The sequence below is a fragment of the Rattus rattus genome, chromosome 4 (genome assembly GCF_011064425.1).
Source record: "Rattus rattus isolate New Zealand chromosome 4, Rrattus_CSIRO_v1, whole genome shotgun sequence".
NCBI lineage: Eukaryota > Metazoa > Chordata > Mammalia > Rodentia > Muridae > Rattus > Rattus rattus.
The window spans coordinates 123,207,665-123,220,283 of record NC_046157.1 but is presented as its reverse complement, the minus strand read 5'-3'; the positions used below and the strand labels follow the sequence as shown (position 1 = coordinate 123,220,283).

General features: G+C 33.2%; 1 protein-coding gene across 3 annotated transcripts in view; it reads right to left on the bottom strand.

The window, feature by feature from the left end:
- Positions 1-12,619, bottom strand: part of Gls (glutaminase) — a 70,863-nt gene that overhangs the window by 43,918 nt on the left and 14,326 nt on the right. For all 3 annotated transcript variants that reach the window (XM_032901086.1, XM_032901089.1, XM_032901087.1), the window contains exons 2-6: positions 12,198-12,294; positions 11,741-11,862; positions 7,607-7,736; positions 6,424-6,503; positions 4,627-4,790 (exon numbers count right to left, since the gene is read on the bottom strand). In XM_032901086.1, the coding sequence (XP_032756977.1) occupies positions 4,627-4,790; positions 6,424-6,503; positions 7,607-7,736; positions 11,741-11,862; positions 12,198-12,294 (593 nt within the window). The remainder of the gene's footprint in view (positions 1-4,626; positions 4,791-6,423; positions 6,504-7,606; positions 7,737-11,740; positions 11,863-12,197; positions 12,295-12,619) is intronic.

The following is a 12,619-nucleotide window of genomic DNA, read 5'->3' as shown; positions in this document are numbered from 1 at the left end:
CTGAATAAATAAACTGCTATTAATGAGTTTAACTCTAAAGATAGAATATTTTCTGCTTCTTTCTTTTATCATCTAAAAAAAAAAATTAAATCAACAAAGTAATGGCTTTCACTTTGGTGTCTTCACACACATATACTATATATACTCTGCTCACATGCTGCCTGCGCTCTTGCTGTCCTCCCAACCCCATTAGCCCCTTTACTAATGTCTCTTAAATATCTAGACTGTGTAAGAGAAAGCATGTGGTTTTAGATACTTTTCATTTAAAAAAATTAAGGATTAATTGTGTATATTAATTATATCCATTTCCTTCAATGAAGAAACAACAATTCAAAACCCATCCTTTAAAATTGCACATGTTGGATCCAGAAATCCTTCTTAGCGAGTGTCTGCAAAGGGAATAATGACTATATTCTGGAGGCATCATTCTTCTGTGTTCACTCCGTCACTTACTCACCAGAGCTAAGACATGAGATTGACATGCATATGTCTACCAGTGGATCAACAAATCAAGACAATATAGCATATAATAAATATTATGCAACCTTAAAAAATAAGAAAACATTTCATTTAGGTAACACAGATAAACCCAGAGGATATTACGAATAGTAAAACCAGATACAGAAAAACAAATCTTCTTTATGTAGGCTCTAGAAATGTGGAACTTACAGTAACAGAAAATGATAGTTGTTACCATGGCTATATGGGTAGGAGAGAAATGGGGAACTATTGACCAAAGAACAAAATTAAAATTAGATGACAGCAAGACCAGGTTATCTACTAGATTATAATAAGAAGTTTCAAATTTGCTAAAGAAACAATGTGTTCATGCTACAAATAAAGTCTGTGAAACAATTCATGACAATTTGATTCATTCTTTTATGGTACAAAGCACATGTTGTACTCCATCAATGCTTACAACTGTTAATTAAAGCAAGTAGTTTTTTACATTCTAAGTAATTTACCATGAAGACTAGTTCTAAATTAAAAGCCTGTTGTTAAAATCTAAACACTGCAATGCACTAAGATTTTACTTTCCCAAGTAATGCTTAACAAGGGAAATATCCTTTCCCTGAACTTATATAAAATGGTATCACTTGCTTTTTCTGAAGAATGCTATATTATGTGTTATGTATGTCAAGATGAAATCAAAAAAAGCAAAATACTTCTAAATATTATCAACCTGAAAGAAAAGTCCCAAGCCAAGGAAAGCACAACACAGAACTCGATAGTGAAACTACTCTACATATGTACTTATATAAAACCTTGTTAATCTATTATTTCAGACTTCTTTTGTTTTGTTTTATGCAGTCTCAGGTTTAAATTCTTAGAGCTAGAAGGCAAGCAACGTGTGTATATCCACACACACTCAGGTATTTGATAAGTATCAAGCAAATGCTATACAAATTCATCCAAGACTTTCTCAAAGAACAACAAATTATTTCAGGGCACATAATCTTCTGATTCCTCCACAACGGGTTCAGAGTCAAGTACCTAAAGTAGAAACTGGTGAAGACCAGCAGCATTCTGCAAGGCAACAGCACTCTACTTAACACTCGGGAATGTGAACCTGCTGTTTTCTGAAGTAAGGCAGAAATGAAGAAGCCAATTTTAAATTTCTGAACATTCACTGGCAACAGAAATAACAACTTGATGCCATTTGAAGTATTTGGCACACCAGAAAACTAAACACGTGAAACATTTCAGTTTATGGACAGGTTCTTCATTTTAACAAATCTCCAGTTGAACTCTGCAATAAACTATGCGTGAAGATTCTTGCCTCTTTCTACTTCCCACTTACTATGCACACAGCCACTCTACATAGCTCAATTTTATAGTGCTCACCTACATTTTCCCGAATCCCTCAGCTTTATCATCTCACAGAAACTCACTTTTCTTTGTCAAATCCTGTATACATATAAAATATTTTGGCTTTGCTTATTAAAGATCATTACCAATATACAAAACTTAAACTGTCTTCTAAATTCCATTATCAGAAGAACATGATTATGAAAAGCTTAACTCTGCCTTCTATCCTGTATCAGATGCAGTTTGTAAATCTTTCAGTATTAGCTAAATAAATTATACCAAGAACCAAATCCCTTGCAGCCTCAAGCTGATTGATTACTCAACAAGGCTATATAAGTATTAGTCAGCTAACCTAATCCCTATAGTGTAGAAAAGGATGGAGCAGCATGGTGGCTTGATGGGGTAAGTGCTTGTTCTGCAAGCCTGAGGCCTGTGTCTGATCACTGGAACCTATATACAAGTATGAGATACTTGACTCCACAAAATATGGTGTGCACACACCCTTCACTGCACAACTCATTACACATTATTTATACTTTCCTCTTCAAAAGTACATGTAATTACAGAGTAACTACCACCATTGCTTACCTAACATTAGTCTTTATTATTATAATCTTACCTAGCAAGAGTGATACTTTTAACCATGGAACGCTGAATACAGGTACAAACACATTTATTTCTTCCCTATTAAGTCTCATAGTAAAATTTTAAATATGAAAAAGATCTCTAAACTGCTTTGTGTTGGGGCTGATATAAAACCAAGACTCAGTAGCACAGCATCCCTTGAGAACTTATAGACAAGTCCTCTTGTTAAGTTTTATATTTTAATTCTTATGAGAACCCAGTACTAAAATCTTGAATTCTCAACACAATTCTTATACAGACATGAGTAACTTATACTTTTACAAACCATTCATGAATATGGCAAAAAGTTTATTAATAAATGAAAATTCATTTACCCCAACCTTCATTTTATCTTTTTTCTCCCAATAGAAATTTTAAATTTCTCAAAAGTTAATTTGCTATTTCACACGTTTTCCCTGGATGCATGTGTGTCCCAGCCAGTGTCTTAACCACGGAGTCATCTCAACAGCCCCTCAAAAGATTTCTAATATTCAAATTCCTACATTTGTTTTAGATACTTAAATATCTTCCTCCAAATGAATATATCTGCCAAAATGGCTTACTCTTCCTTGCCTTCCAAAGGAAAATATCTCTTATACTATAAAATGTCTTATCTTCTGGAAATAATAGAATGAACATCAATGAGACTAATAAGAAATTTTGGAATATAATATCCTAAATGAAATTGCCAATATATGTTAATTTTCAAAACTCAGCTCAAAGATTATGGTAAAATACAGATGAAAACTGCTTTAAAAATATATACTGTATCAGTTGTGACTTCATTTGAAGAACTAATAAAGTTAGTGATTTTATTGATCACTATGATTTATTGAAATGTGAGACATTTCGTGATTTATTGAAATGTGAGACATTTCAATTTGAAATGTGAGACATTTCAATTTGAAATGTGAGACATTTCGTGATTTATTGAAATGTGAGACATTTCAATTTTTTAATTTGACAGAAAGAAAACATAAGTTTATCTTTTACAATTTTTCTAAACTTCAACTGCTTCCTTCAATTTTGTACCTTAAGTCATTAAATAACTAGTAACCTTACACATACTGCAGGATACACAAAAGGAACCCTACTGAATGAGGTACAGGTCGCTCAGATTTAAAACCTCTGTGAGTAAAGTACTGACTACCTCTGTTTTCCTTCCTCGGTGAACGTCCGTGTCTTGAGTAGTAAGTAATCCAATTACCTGATCTAAGATATTTCTTTCAAATAACAAATGTTATGAAGGAGAAAGACCAAAGTCACAAACAAATCCCACTCTATTAGCTATCATAAAAGCCACAGTACATGAATACAATATACCCTCACATTTCTACCCACGGCCCATATAGAACTGTCCTCAAGTATGAAAGCAGTATATGAAACATTAATACATCATGTGAAAAGAGAAATACCACTCTATTAGAACTTGCTCTGTTAGAAAAACCCATGCTATCTCCTTTCTGTGTTTCCTTTCATAATATAGACATACATTTATTTCAACAGAGTGATTCATATATTTTATACGCAAATGAGGGTCTGAGCCTCTAGCCTCAAAATGGTCAGGATGCTGAATCTAGCTGTCTGTTTCACCTTTGCCACACAGGATCTTTCAACTGAAACAATTAACAATACATTCATAATAGTGAAGACTACCCCAGAACTATTAGCTGATTCCACTAGCTTGTTCTTAAGAAATTCTAGACGCTTTCAAATATTAATATAACCCTTGATAGGTGACAATAATGAGCTTTTTTTTTTTTGGTTCTTTTTTTTTTGAGCTGGGGACCAAACCCAGGCCTTGCGCCCTAGGCAAACCCCAATAATGAGCTCTTATAAACGGACAATGTCTCACGTAGCTAAGGTTACCCTCAACTTTGCTATGCAGCCAAGGCTGGTCTTGAGCTCCTGGCCCTCCTCACTCCATCTCCTAACTGCTGGGATTACAAATGTGCAGTGTGCCCAGCTAGACAATGTCTTCCTACTCCTCTTGCTAATGGCACAAGATAACCTAAAATAACCATTTTAAAAAGTAGATGATTAAACTATCTTTAAAGATGATTAAAAAAAAAAAAAAATCCTATGGCAAATTTTTAAAAGAAACGGTTTCTTCAAAAGCAGACTTCAAATTACTGAGATTGAACAGAAAAATGAGGGATCTCTTTTCCTAGCCAATTTGGAGGTATCCCTTACCATCTTCATTCAAAAACAGCTTGTTGAATCTTAATCCACTTGGCTCCTTCCCAACATAGCGATGCACATACTCAGTTCCCAGGTCATTGACAGCAATTGCATATTTCAGGGGCTTTACACAGGACTGAAGACAAAAGGGAACTTTGGTATCTCCAATAGAATGCCTATTAAAGTAGATTTAAAAAACAATTAGCATCAACTAAAACTGTTACCTGCATGATTTGACTTGTTCTTCTGTATTATTAATTCTAATTTATACTTCAACATTAGAGGGATTGCTTGCCAGATGCTGCTGTAGTAAAGGTGGCCACCACCTGACCTACATAGGACCGACATGATAGAGAATAGATCCCTACCTGTTATCCTTTGCTCTCCACAAGCACATAACAAATGTAAACATTAAAAAAGATTGTTTAAAAGGAACAGTGCAAAAAAAATGATAAAAGCTTAAAGTACTCAACAAAGTAACAGTTTTATTAGATATTAAATAATTTTCCTCCTACTTCAGAGTAAACTGCCCTTTTAAAATTTACTCCTTAAAAAATTAACATGTTTAATTATAATAAAAAACCATTCTTTTTATTATAACTTAGGAATAATTTAATTAGATAATTAAAAAAGAGATAAAAAAGGGAAGTCTAAAATTCTACGTTGACCAGACGAGTCTTAGTAAGCTCTAGGGTACTGCCGGGCACAGTGGAACCCACCTGTGATCAAATAGACACGAGGTGTGAATTCATAAAGTCTGAGAACAGCCTGAGCTACAAAGTAAGACCAGCTCCATAAAGAAACCAACTTAAAATTGGAGAAAAAAAAAAAAAGGAATGAAATGATATCAATATAAATTCATCAAGCTGTATATACAGCATACAGATGTATACATTTTTATGTTAAGCTGTATTTTCATTTTAAAAAGTAATTTAAAGAAAGGATTGTATTTGTAAGCTAATTTTTTTCAGTGGAACAATCAGAAATGGCATAATTTTCTGACATCCAAATTAGAGCTGGACAATAAAGCATTAATGTCTGACTTGCAGCTAAATTAAAGTAGACTGAGCATTGAGTTGTGTAGACATTTTTGCGTAAGTGCAGGTACATGTGTGTGCACACCTGTGAGGAGGCCAACACCAATCTTTCCTCTGCTGTTCTCCAGTTTATTGAAGCAGGGTCTCTTGCTGAACATGGAGCTTGGCTATTCCCCAGTTTTGCTAGTCAGCCTGCAGAGATCTCTGTCTTCCTCCCAACTGCTGGAATTTTAGGGAGCCACTACGTTTGCCCAAGATTCTGTGCCAGAGACTCCAAGTCCAGCCTTCACATTTGTAAGCCAAATCCTTTATCCACCAAGACATCATCTCCCAAGCCCAGAAAGTACCGTTCTTGAAAAAAACATTCTCATAGTTTAGCACTTTTCCAAAGGTCTTTCTTAATTTAGATTTTTTTTTAAAAAATCAAAGCATTCTCTTTATAGTTCTCCCTCATCATAAGACTTTCTGATAATTCTCTAAGAAACCTCTTTTGTCAGCAGCTTGCTTAAAATACAAGCACTTCTCAAATACGGTTTTCACGTATTTATAAAAGACTATATTTTACCAACTGACTTTTACTTTACAAATTATTGATGAATAATGGATAGATTATGCTATATAACTTCAAGGCCAGCTTTAGTTAGTTGCACAGTGAGTTCAAGGGCCAGACTAGGTTTTTAAAAAGTCTCAAAATAAAAATTATCTTCCTTTCTAACTTATTAAACAAAATTCAAGACTTAAAGCTGTTCTTCAGACTTTAAAATAGACTTACCTTTGCCCATCTACGGTACAAACAGATACACCCCACAAATCAGGACTGAATTTGGCCAGTTGAGGAATATAATCAGCAACCTATCGAAAATATTAGAAAGTTGTTAAGAGATACAATATAGGCAGTGTTTGCGCTCACCAATCGCTAGTTGTTTTAGTGTTAAGGAGCTGATTTAGCCTGTCTTAATGATGCTTATAAAAACTAAGAACACTGATCTATAAACTTTGAGTATTTGCATGACATTAGGTGACTTTTCTACCATTCTGATTTCCAATGCAATCTTACTTCTTAAAAATGCAAAGAATTTAAAACAAGAACTTAAAGACTTTTTTTTCCCCGGAGCTGGGGACCGAATCCAGGGCCTTGCTGCGCTTACTAGGCAAGTGCTCTACCGCTGAGCTAAATCCCCAACCCGAACTTAAAGACTTTTAAGAAAAAATAAAAGCTTGCAACCAACCTTATAAAACTGAGGTTATCTAAAATAGTCTGCTACTATTTGGAGTATCTGGTTGAGAGTACTAATGAATGCAGTGCCTAAAGCTGATGTTGTAGTTGGTAGGGTAGGGTGGGTAAGGGTATTACAAGTTCTTCTACAGCACAGGCTGATAGGCTGGTCTCAAACTTGCTTACACTGTGAAGGCTCCTGATCCTCCTTTCTGTCAATCCTATATGATGCTGGGGTTACAGGTAGGCACAACCATGCTTGGCTTTCCCTATATAATTTTTAAAAACTAGAAATAGTTTACTATTTCTAACATTAATGGGTATCAAATCTGCAAAAATATCAAATAAAGTCATTTATATTAATTTGAAAATATGAAGCCACTTTAGTCATTTCTGAATTTAAACAGAGAAACTTTAGCTAGGAATGGTGGCACATGCCTTTAATCCTAGGACAGAAGAGGCAGAAGCAGAATTCTATTGAGTTCTAGGCCAATTTGGTCTACAAAGCAAGTTCCAGGACAGTCAGAGTTGTTACACAGAGAAACTCTACTTCAAATATCCAACCCTCACTGCTCCAAAACTTTAAACTTGGTATCTTTCTAGGCAGAATAACAAAGGGTTAAATAGTTATAGTGATTTAAAAAGCACTGAGTTTCTTAATTTATACACAAAATATTCAGGTTTATTGTCTTTATATAAAACATTTTATATTAGGAAAATATGTGTATCCAAACCTTACCTTCCCTCCAGACTGCTTTTTAGCACTTTCATATAACTCATCGATGTGTGAGGTAAAAGACATAAAGTCGGGGATGACAAACTTTCTTCTAAATGCTTGTGTTAACAAAACGATGTTGCTTTGAACACACCTGTGAAATGTGATGGAAAACAGAGTGGGTACCTTTCAGTTATCGGCATCCACTTAATAGGAGAATATATTGTTAAATCATAAAATTATACAAGTCAAATTTAAAACATGTTCTTCCTATGTTTTCTTTCCTTCTAGCTTATCCTGAACAAAGAAATAAACATGCCTAAAATTTTGTCAGATACTAAAATGTAATTCATCCTCTGAGGTTTAAGTATTGGAAAAAATTTGCATCCTACCAGAATTAATAAATACTCAACATGAGATCTGGTTAACAAAAATCAACCTTTAAAACACCACAAATGAGATTATGAATATTTTTCAATATTAAGTAACCTCTGACATATCTTTCTTAGCTCCTATATAATCACTGGGTAATTTTCACAAAAATATGACAGTATTTTAATGCGTTTTTCCTGAATAACACTTTGAAAGCTTTGTAAAATAAAACCAATTTGATTTGGTCAAATTCATCAACTTTTTTAAGTGTAAATACATGTTGACATGTTTATAATTTGAGTAGGTATTTTATATAAAACCAAAACAAGATATGTATATATATATATATATATATATGTATATATGTAACATTACAGAAATGTTTTCACTGTTAAAAAACATTTCAAAGACACTGATGTAAACCAATATTCTGTTTTCTTCTGAAAAGGATTAAGCCAAAACTAATGTTAGTGTAACCTAAAGAAGTTTGTGTGTCATAGTACATTTTAAATTCTGAGCTAAAAACCGTCTTAAGATTTCTGAGTATCAGTAACTCAGTCACGGAGCATTTAACTTATGAAAGACCAATCACTACACATGAACATCAAGATGCAACACCAACTATAATATTTTAAGGCAAGTCCCATAATAAGATTTAAAACAAAGAAATGTTGAAGTCAGATCATTGCTATGAGGAAGTTATTTACATAACTATAATCCTCACAGATAAATAATGTTTTAAGGAAAAGGAAAAACAATGGGCACTATTAATGATCTTAACCTTAAAAATACCAATACCTTCTAAAGAATTTCTCTGCTTCACAGACAAGCAAATGAAATTAAGAAGCCAGGAAATGTACTAGTAAAATTATCATTGATTAAATATTTAACCTTTAAATATCTCAAACAGCTTCTAAAATTCAATTTTCAAAAATCGAAGTTAGAAGGAAAAAATTACTAGCATACCTTTCTCAAATAAGAAAGCTAAAAGTAATTCCTAAAAAGTACTATTTATTTTTAAATTAAGTAAGTTTCATTTTCAAGAAGTTACAAATAAAATGAGAAATACCAAGCAAATTTAAATTATCAACTCACTACTACCTGCCCCCACTAAAACCCCAACACACACTAATATTTTAAATATTTAAAACTATTCCAGAGGCTAGAGAGATTGCTTAGTGGTTAAGAATACTGACTGTTCTTCCAGGAGACTCTGGTTCAATTCCCAGCACCCACATGACAGCTCACAGCTGTCTGGTACACCAATTCCAGGAGACACATTCCCTCTATTGGCCTCTACAGGCATTGTATGGATGTGGTGCTCAGACATACATGCAGGCAAAACACCATACACATAAATCTCAAAATAAACAAACAAAACTAATCACCACCTTTAGCGAGGATTTACAGTCAACAGAACACTGCACACAACTTTGGGTATGGTGTTTGTTCTAGCATATTTGTAAAAACCACGTGGAAATAGCCTTAAATGGGTTAAGTTACCATAATAAAATTTCAGCCTTCAGAAGACTCCAACTACACATAATGACGGGTGTTCAAATAGTAAAGATTTTTGTGGAAATTATTTTAATATAGATCTCATCAGTGTACTAGAAAATAGAAGTTATTTAAAATGAATTCTGAGGAAAAATACTTTTGCCTTTCCACGGGCACCATTACTTTCTTGACAACTAGGTCTTACAAATACAATGTATATTAATATATTAAAATTTTTTTCCTCACATAATTTTTTACTATTAAGTAATATTTAAGGTTTTAGAAAACCAAATAATTACAAATGTAAACCATTTGCTGTCTCTAAATAAACAATTCTTAAAAAAAGGTCATACATTAAAAACAGTTCTTATATTTCTATAGTTTAACAAAGAATGAACAAGTGAATAAAGAATTTGCTGTTAACACAAATATTTTCTTCCTCTTGTAACTTTAATGAATAGTAATATAAAAATAATGACTTCAAAGATAGGCATAGGCAGTCTCCAACTTTTAAATGATACAATTCATTTACCCATGCTTTAAATAGTCACATACGATACTGGTTTCTCACTGTGAGAAACCAGAATTATTGATCTTTATAATTACTTCTTTAAGAAAAAAGGAATCCCATGTTTTAAAATCGCCATTCCAGCAAACATGGAATGATACTGTTTATTTTTGGCAACCCCAATGAGGTAACTTCTTATACTTGAAATCAGAAGGAATGTCTCTGGAGTCATCATCTTTCAAAGTGACCTAGAAAAGCTAGTAAGAGGTTCTCAGTTATTTCATTTTAGAAATGAAAAGGAAAAACCCTTTGTCTATGACCTGCTACAAAAGACTACTGTATTTCCATGTTAAACTGGAGACTGCCTACATTATAATCATAGGTTTTTATAACTCAAGTTTGTATCTAAAGTTATGCTAATTAATATAAATTAATTCAATTACATTTTATGATAGTGGTTTCTTGGGTTCATAATTGAGAGAACATTTAAATTGCTTTTAATTTTATAATGAAACAATATTCATAAAGCACATTTTAATGTTTAAATGTGCAAATTAGTTATTCCTTTAAAACTTACAAAGCCAGTTCTCTATATTCACAATCCAATCTACCAGCAATTAACTAAACTCACAGATAAACTAAAATACCTTCCCAGAAGACACCATAATCAAGAAAGAGTATGCTGCACAGATTATTCCTAGGACAAATCCTTATTACAAAAGCATCAACAAACCTAGAGGTGAGTTCATTCTTTTCACAAAATAAACAGATCAACAGACTTAAATTCCTAATACCAATTACACAGTAAGCATAACAGCTATATTTTAAAGTTGGCTGCATTAAGAGAACCAAGAGCTTTAGTTCAAAATTGGCAGATATCTCACAAACATGGCAAAAACTTCAGAGAACTTTATTTAAACCCTCCTAGGGACTCTACGATATTCCCAGGAGATCTACAACAAGTCATTTAATACACCAAAGAAAAGGTAATTAAACCACACACACACACACACACACACACACACACACACACACACACACACACACACACACAAAAATAAATATAGAAATTCCTTAGATCCATCTCAACTGAAGCCTGTGGCATCAGAAAAAATACCGTCTTATAGTTGTTTATAATTGTATACTGCTTTCTGTGAACTAATAAATTAAAACATTATTTGACTCTTTAGGGTCAATTACAAACATGCTAACTAAAGCTTAAAGTAAACTAATACAAACACAGTAATGAAGATATGCTAATTCAGCAATGTCAAAATGTTCTCATCCAACAAAACCAAGGTTTTAATCTTCCAAGCTGTCTAAAGTTCTCACTATTTTACAGAGAGAGAGAGAGAGAGAGAGAGAGAGAGAGGAGGAGAGAGAGGACACTTGAAAAAGAGAATTAGGTGATGCAAATATGCAAATACAAGGACTACAGAACTGTTTGAAGTCCTCTCATGGTCATCATCCAAATCACCGGATGGAAACAAACTACAGGCTAAACTGAAAAAGTCGGCAAATCATGCAGACAGAATAGAATAGCCAAAGTATACACTCTCTAGGCACAAAACAACATGTATGGCTAACTTTCATTACAACGAATTTAAACCCAGTGTGTAACAGAACCTTAACATACACCATCACTGGTTTTCAAAGAAATAATATTTACAAATCCTTTTCTCAATTATACTATGGTCTTTAAAAGATAAAATTGTGTTTTAAAAGCAAAATCATCATACAGCATAGCAAATCACCATTAAAGGTTTGGCAGAAATTTTTACTTTTTAAAAAGATCTTTGTCTAGCATGACACCATCTGACGTTGTCTGAAGAGTTAATCTTAACATATCCATACACTCTTTCAACCTGGGATCAGATGTTCGCAATCCTGTAGATTTGAGTGCCTGTTTTTAAAAAAATAAGAGTTTGTAAATATATAGCGCAGATAATATATATGCTTATTCCAACTATAAGTTTCATTCCTGCATATAAAAGTTTCTACCCAATACTTGGTCATGAATGTGGTATTTGTATCACAATTATCCACTTTCTGGACAAGTTTCTCATTGTTTCCTTTTCTTTCATTACCTTGGAGTGAGCATAATAAAAATTTGAAAACAAGAGAAACACTGTCAGTCAGAAACTACAAGTCAGTAAACTTTAAGATCATATTTCAGTAATACTGTATAATGAACTTAGCATTACTTCTTTGAAAACAGAGAAAAATGTAAAAACTTACTGTAATAAACTTGTGAACAGGTATCTTTTCTTGTCCTTCTGCAATTGTATAGAACAGCAAATCTTCCAAGCTAGGTAACAGACCCTGCTTTATTTTACTAAAGGAGAAAAAAAATAGTACAAAATTAATCCTTGAGTAAATATTCTAATCAATCCCATTATTAAATAACCACTGTACCAGATGAAATGATACATTCATGAATACTATAACCATAATAAACACTGATTCCCCAAAATCAAATCAGGGTGGTGCGGTGTTTGGAGAAGAGGGGTTGAATCCAAGTCTTGAAGATGTTTAAGCTCATGATTTAGGGAAAGTTGGAGAGGTCAATGTCAATGTCACCAAAGATGATGCCATGCTTTTGAAAGGAAAAGATGACAAAACTGACATTGAAAAATGTATTCAAGAAATCACTGAGCAGC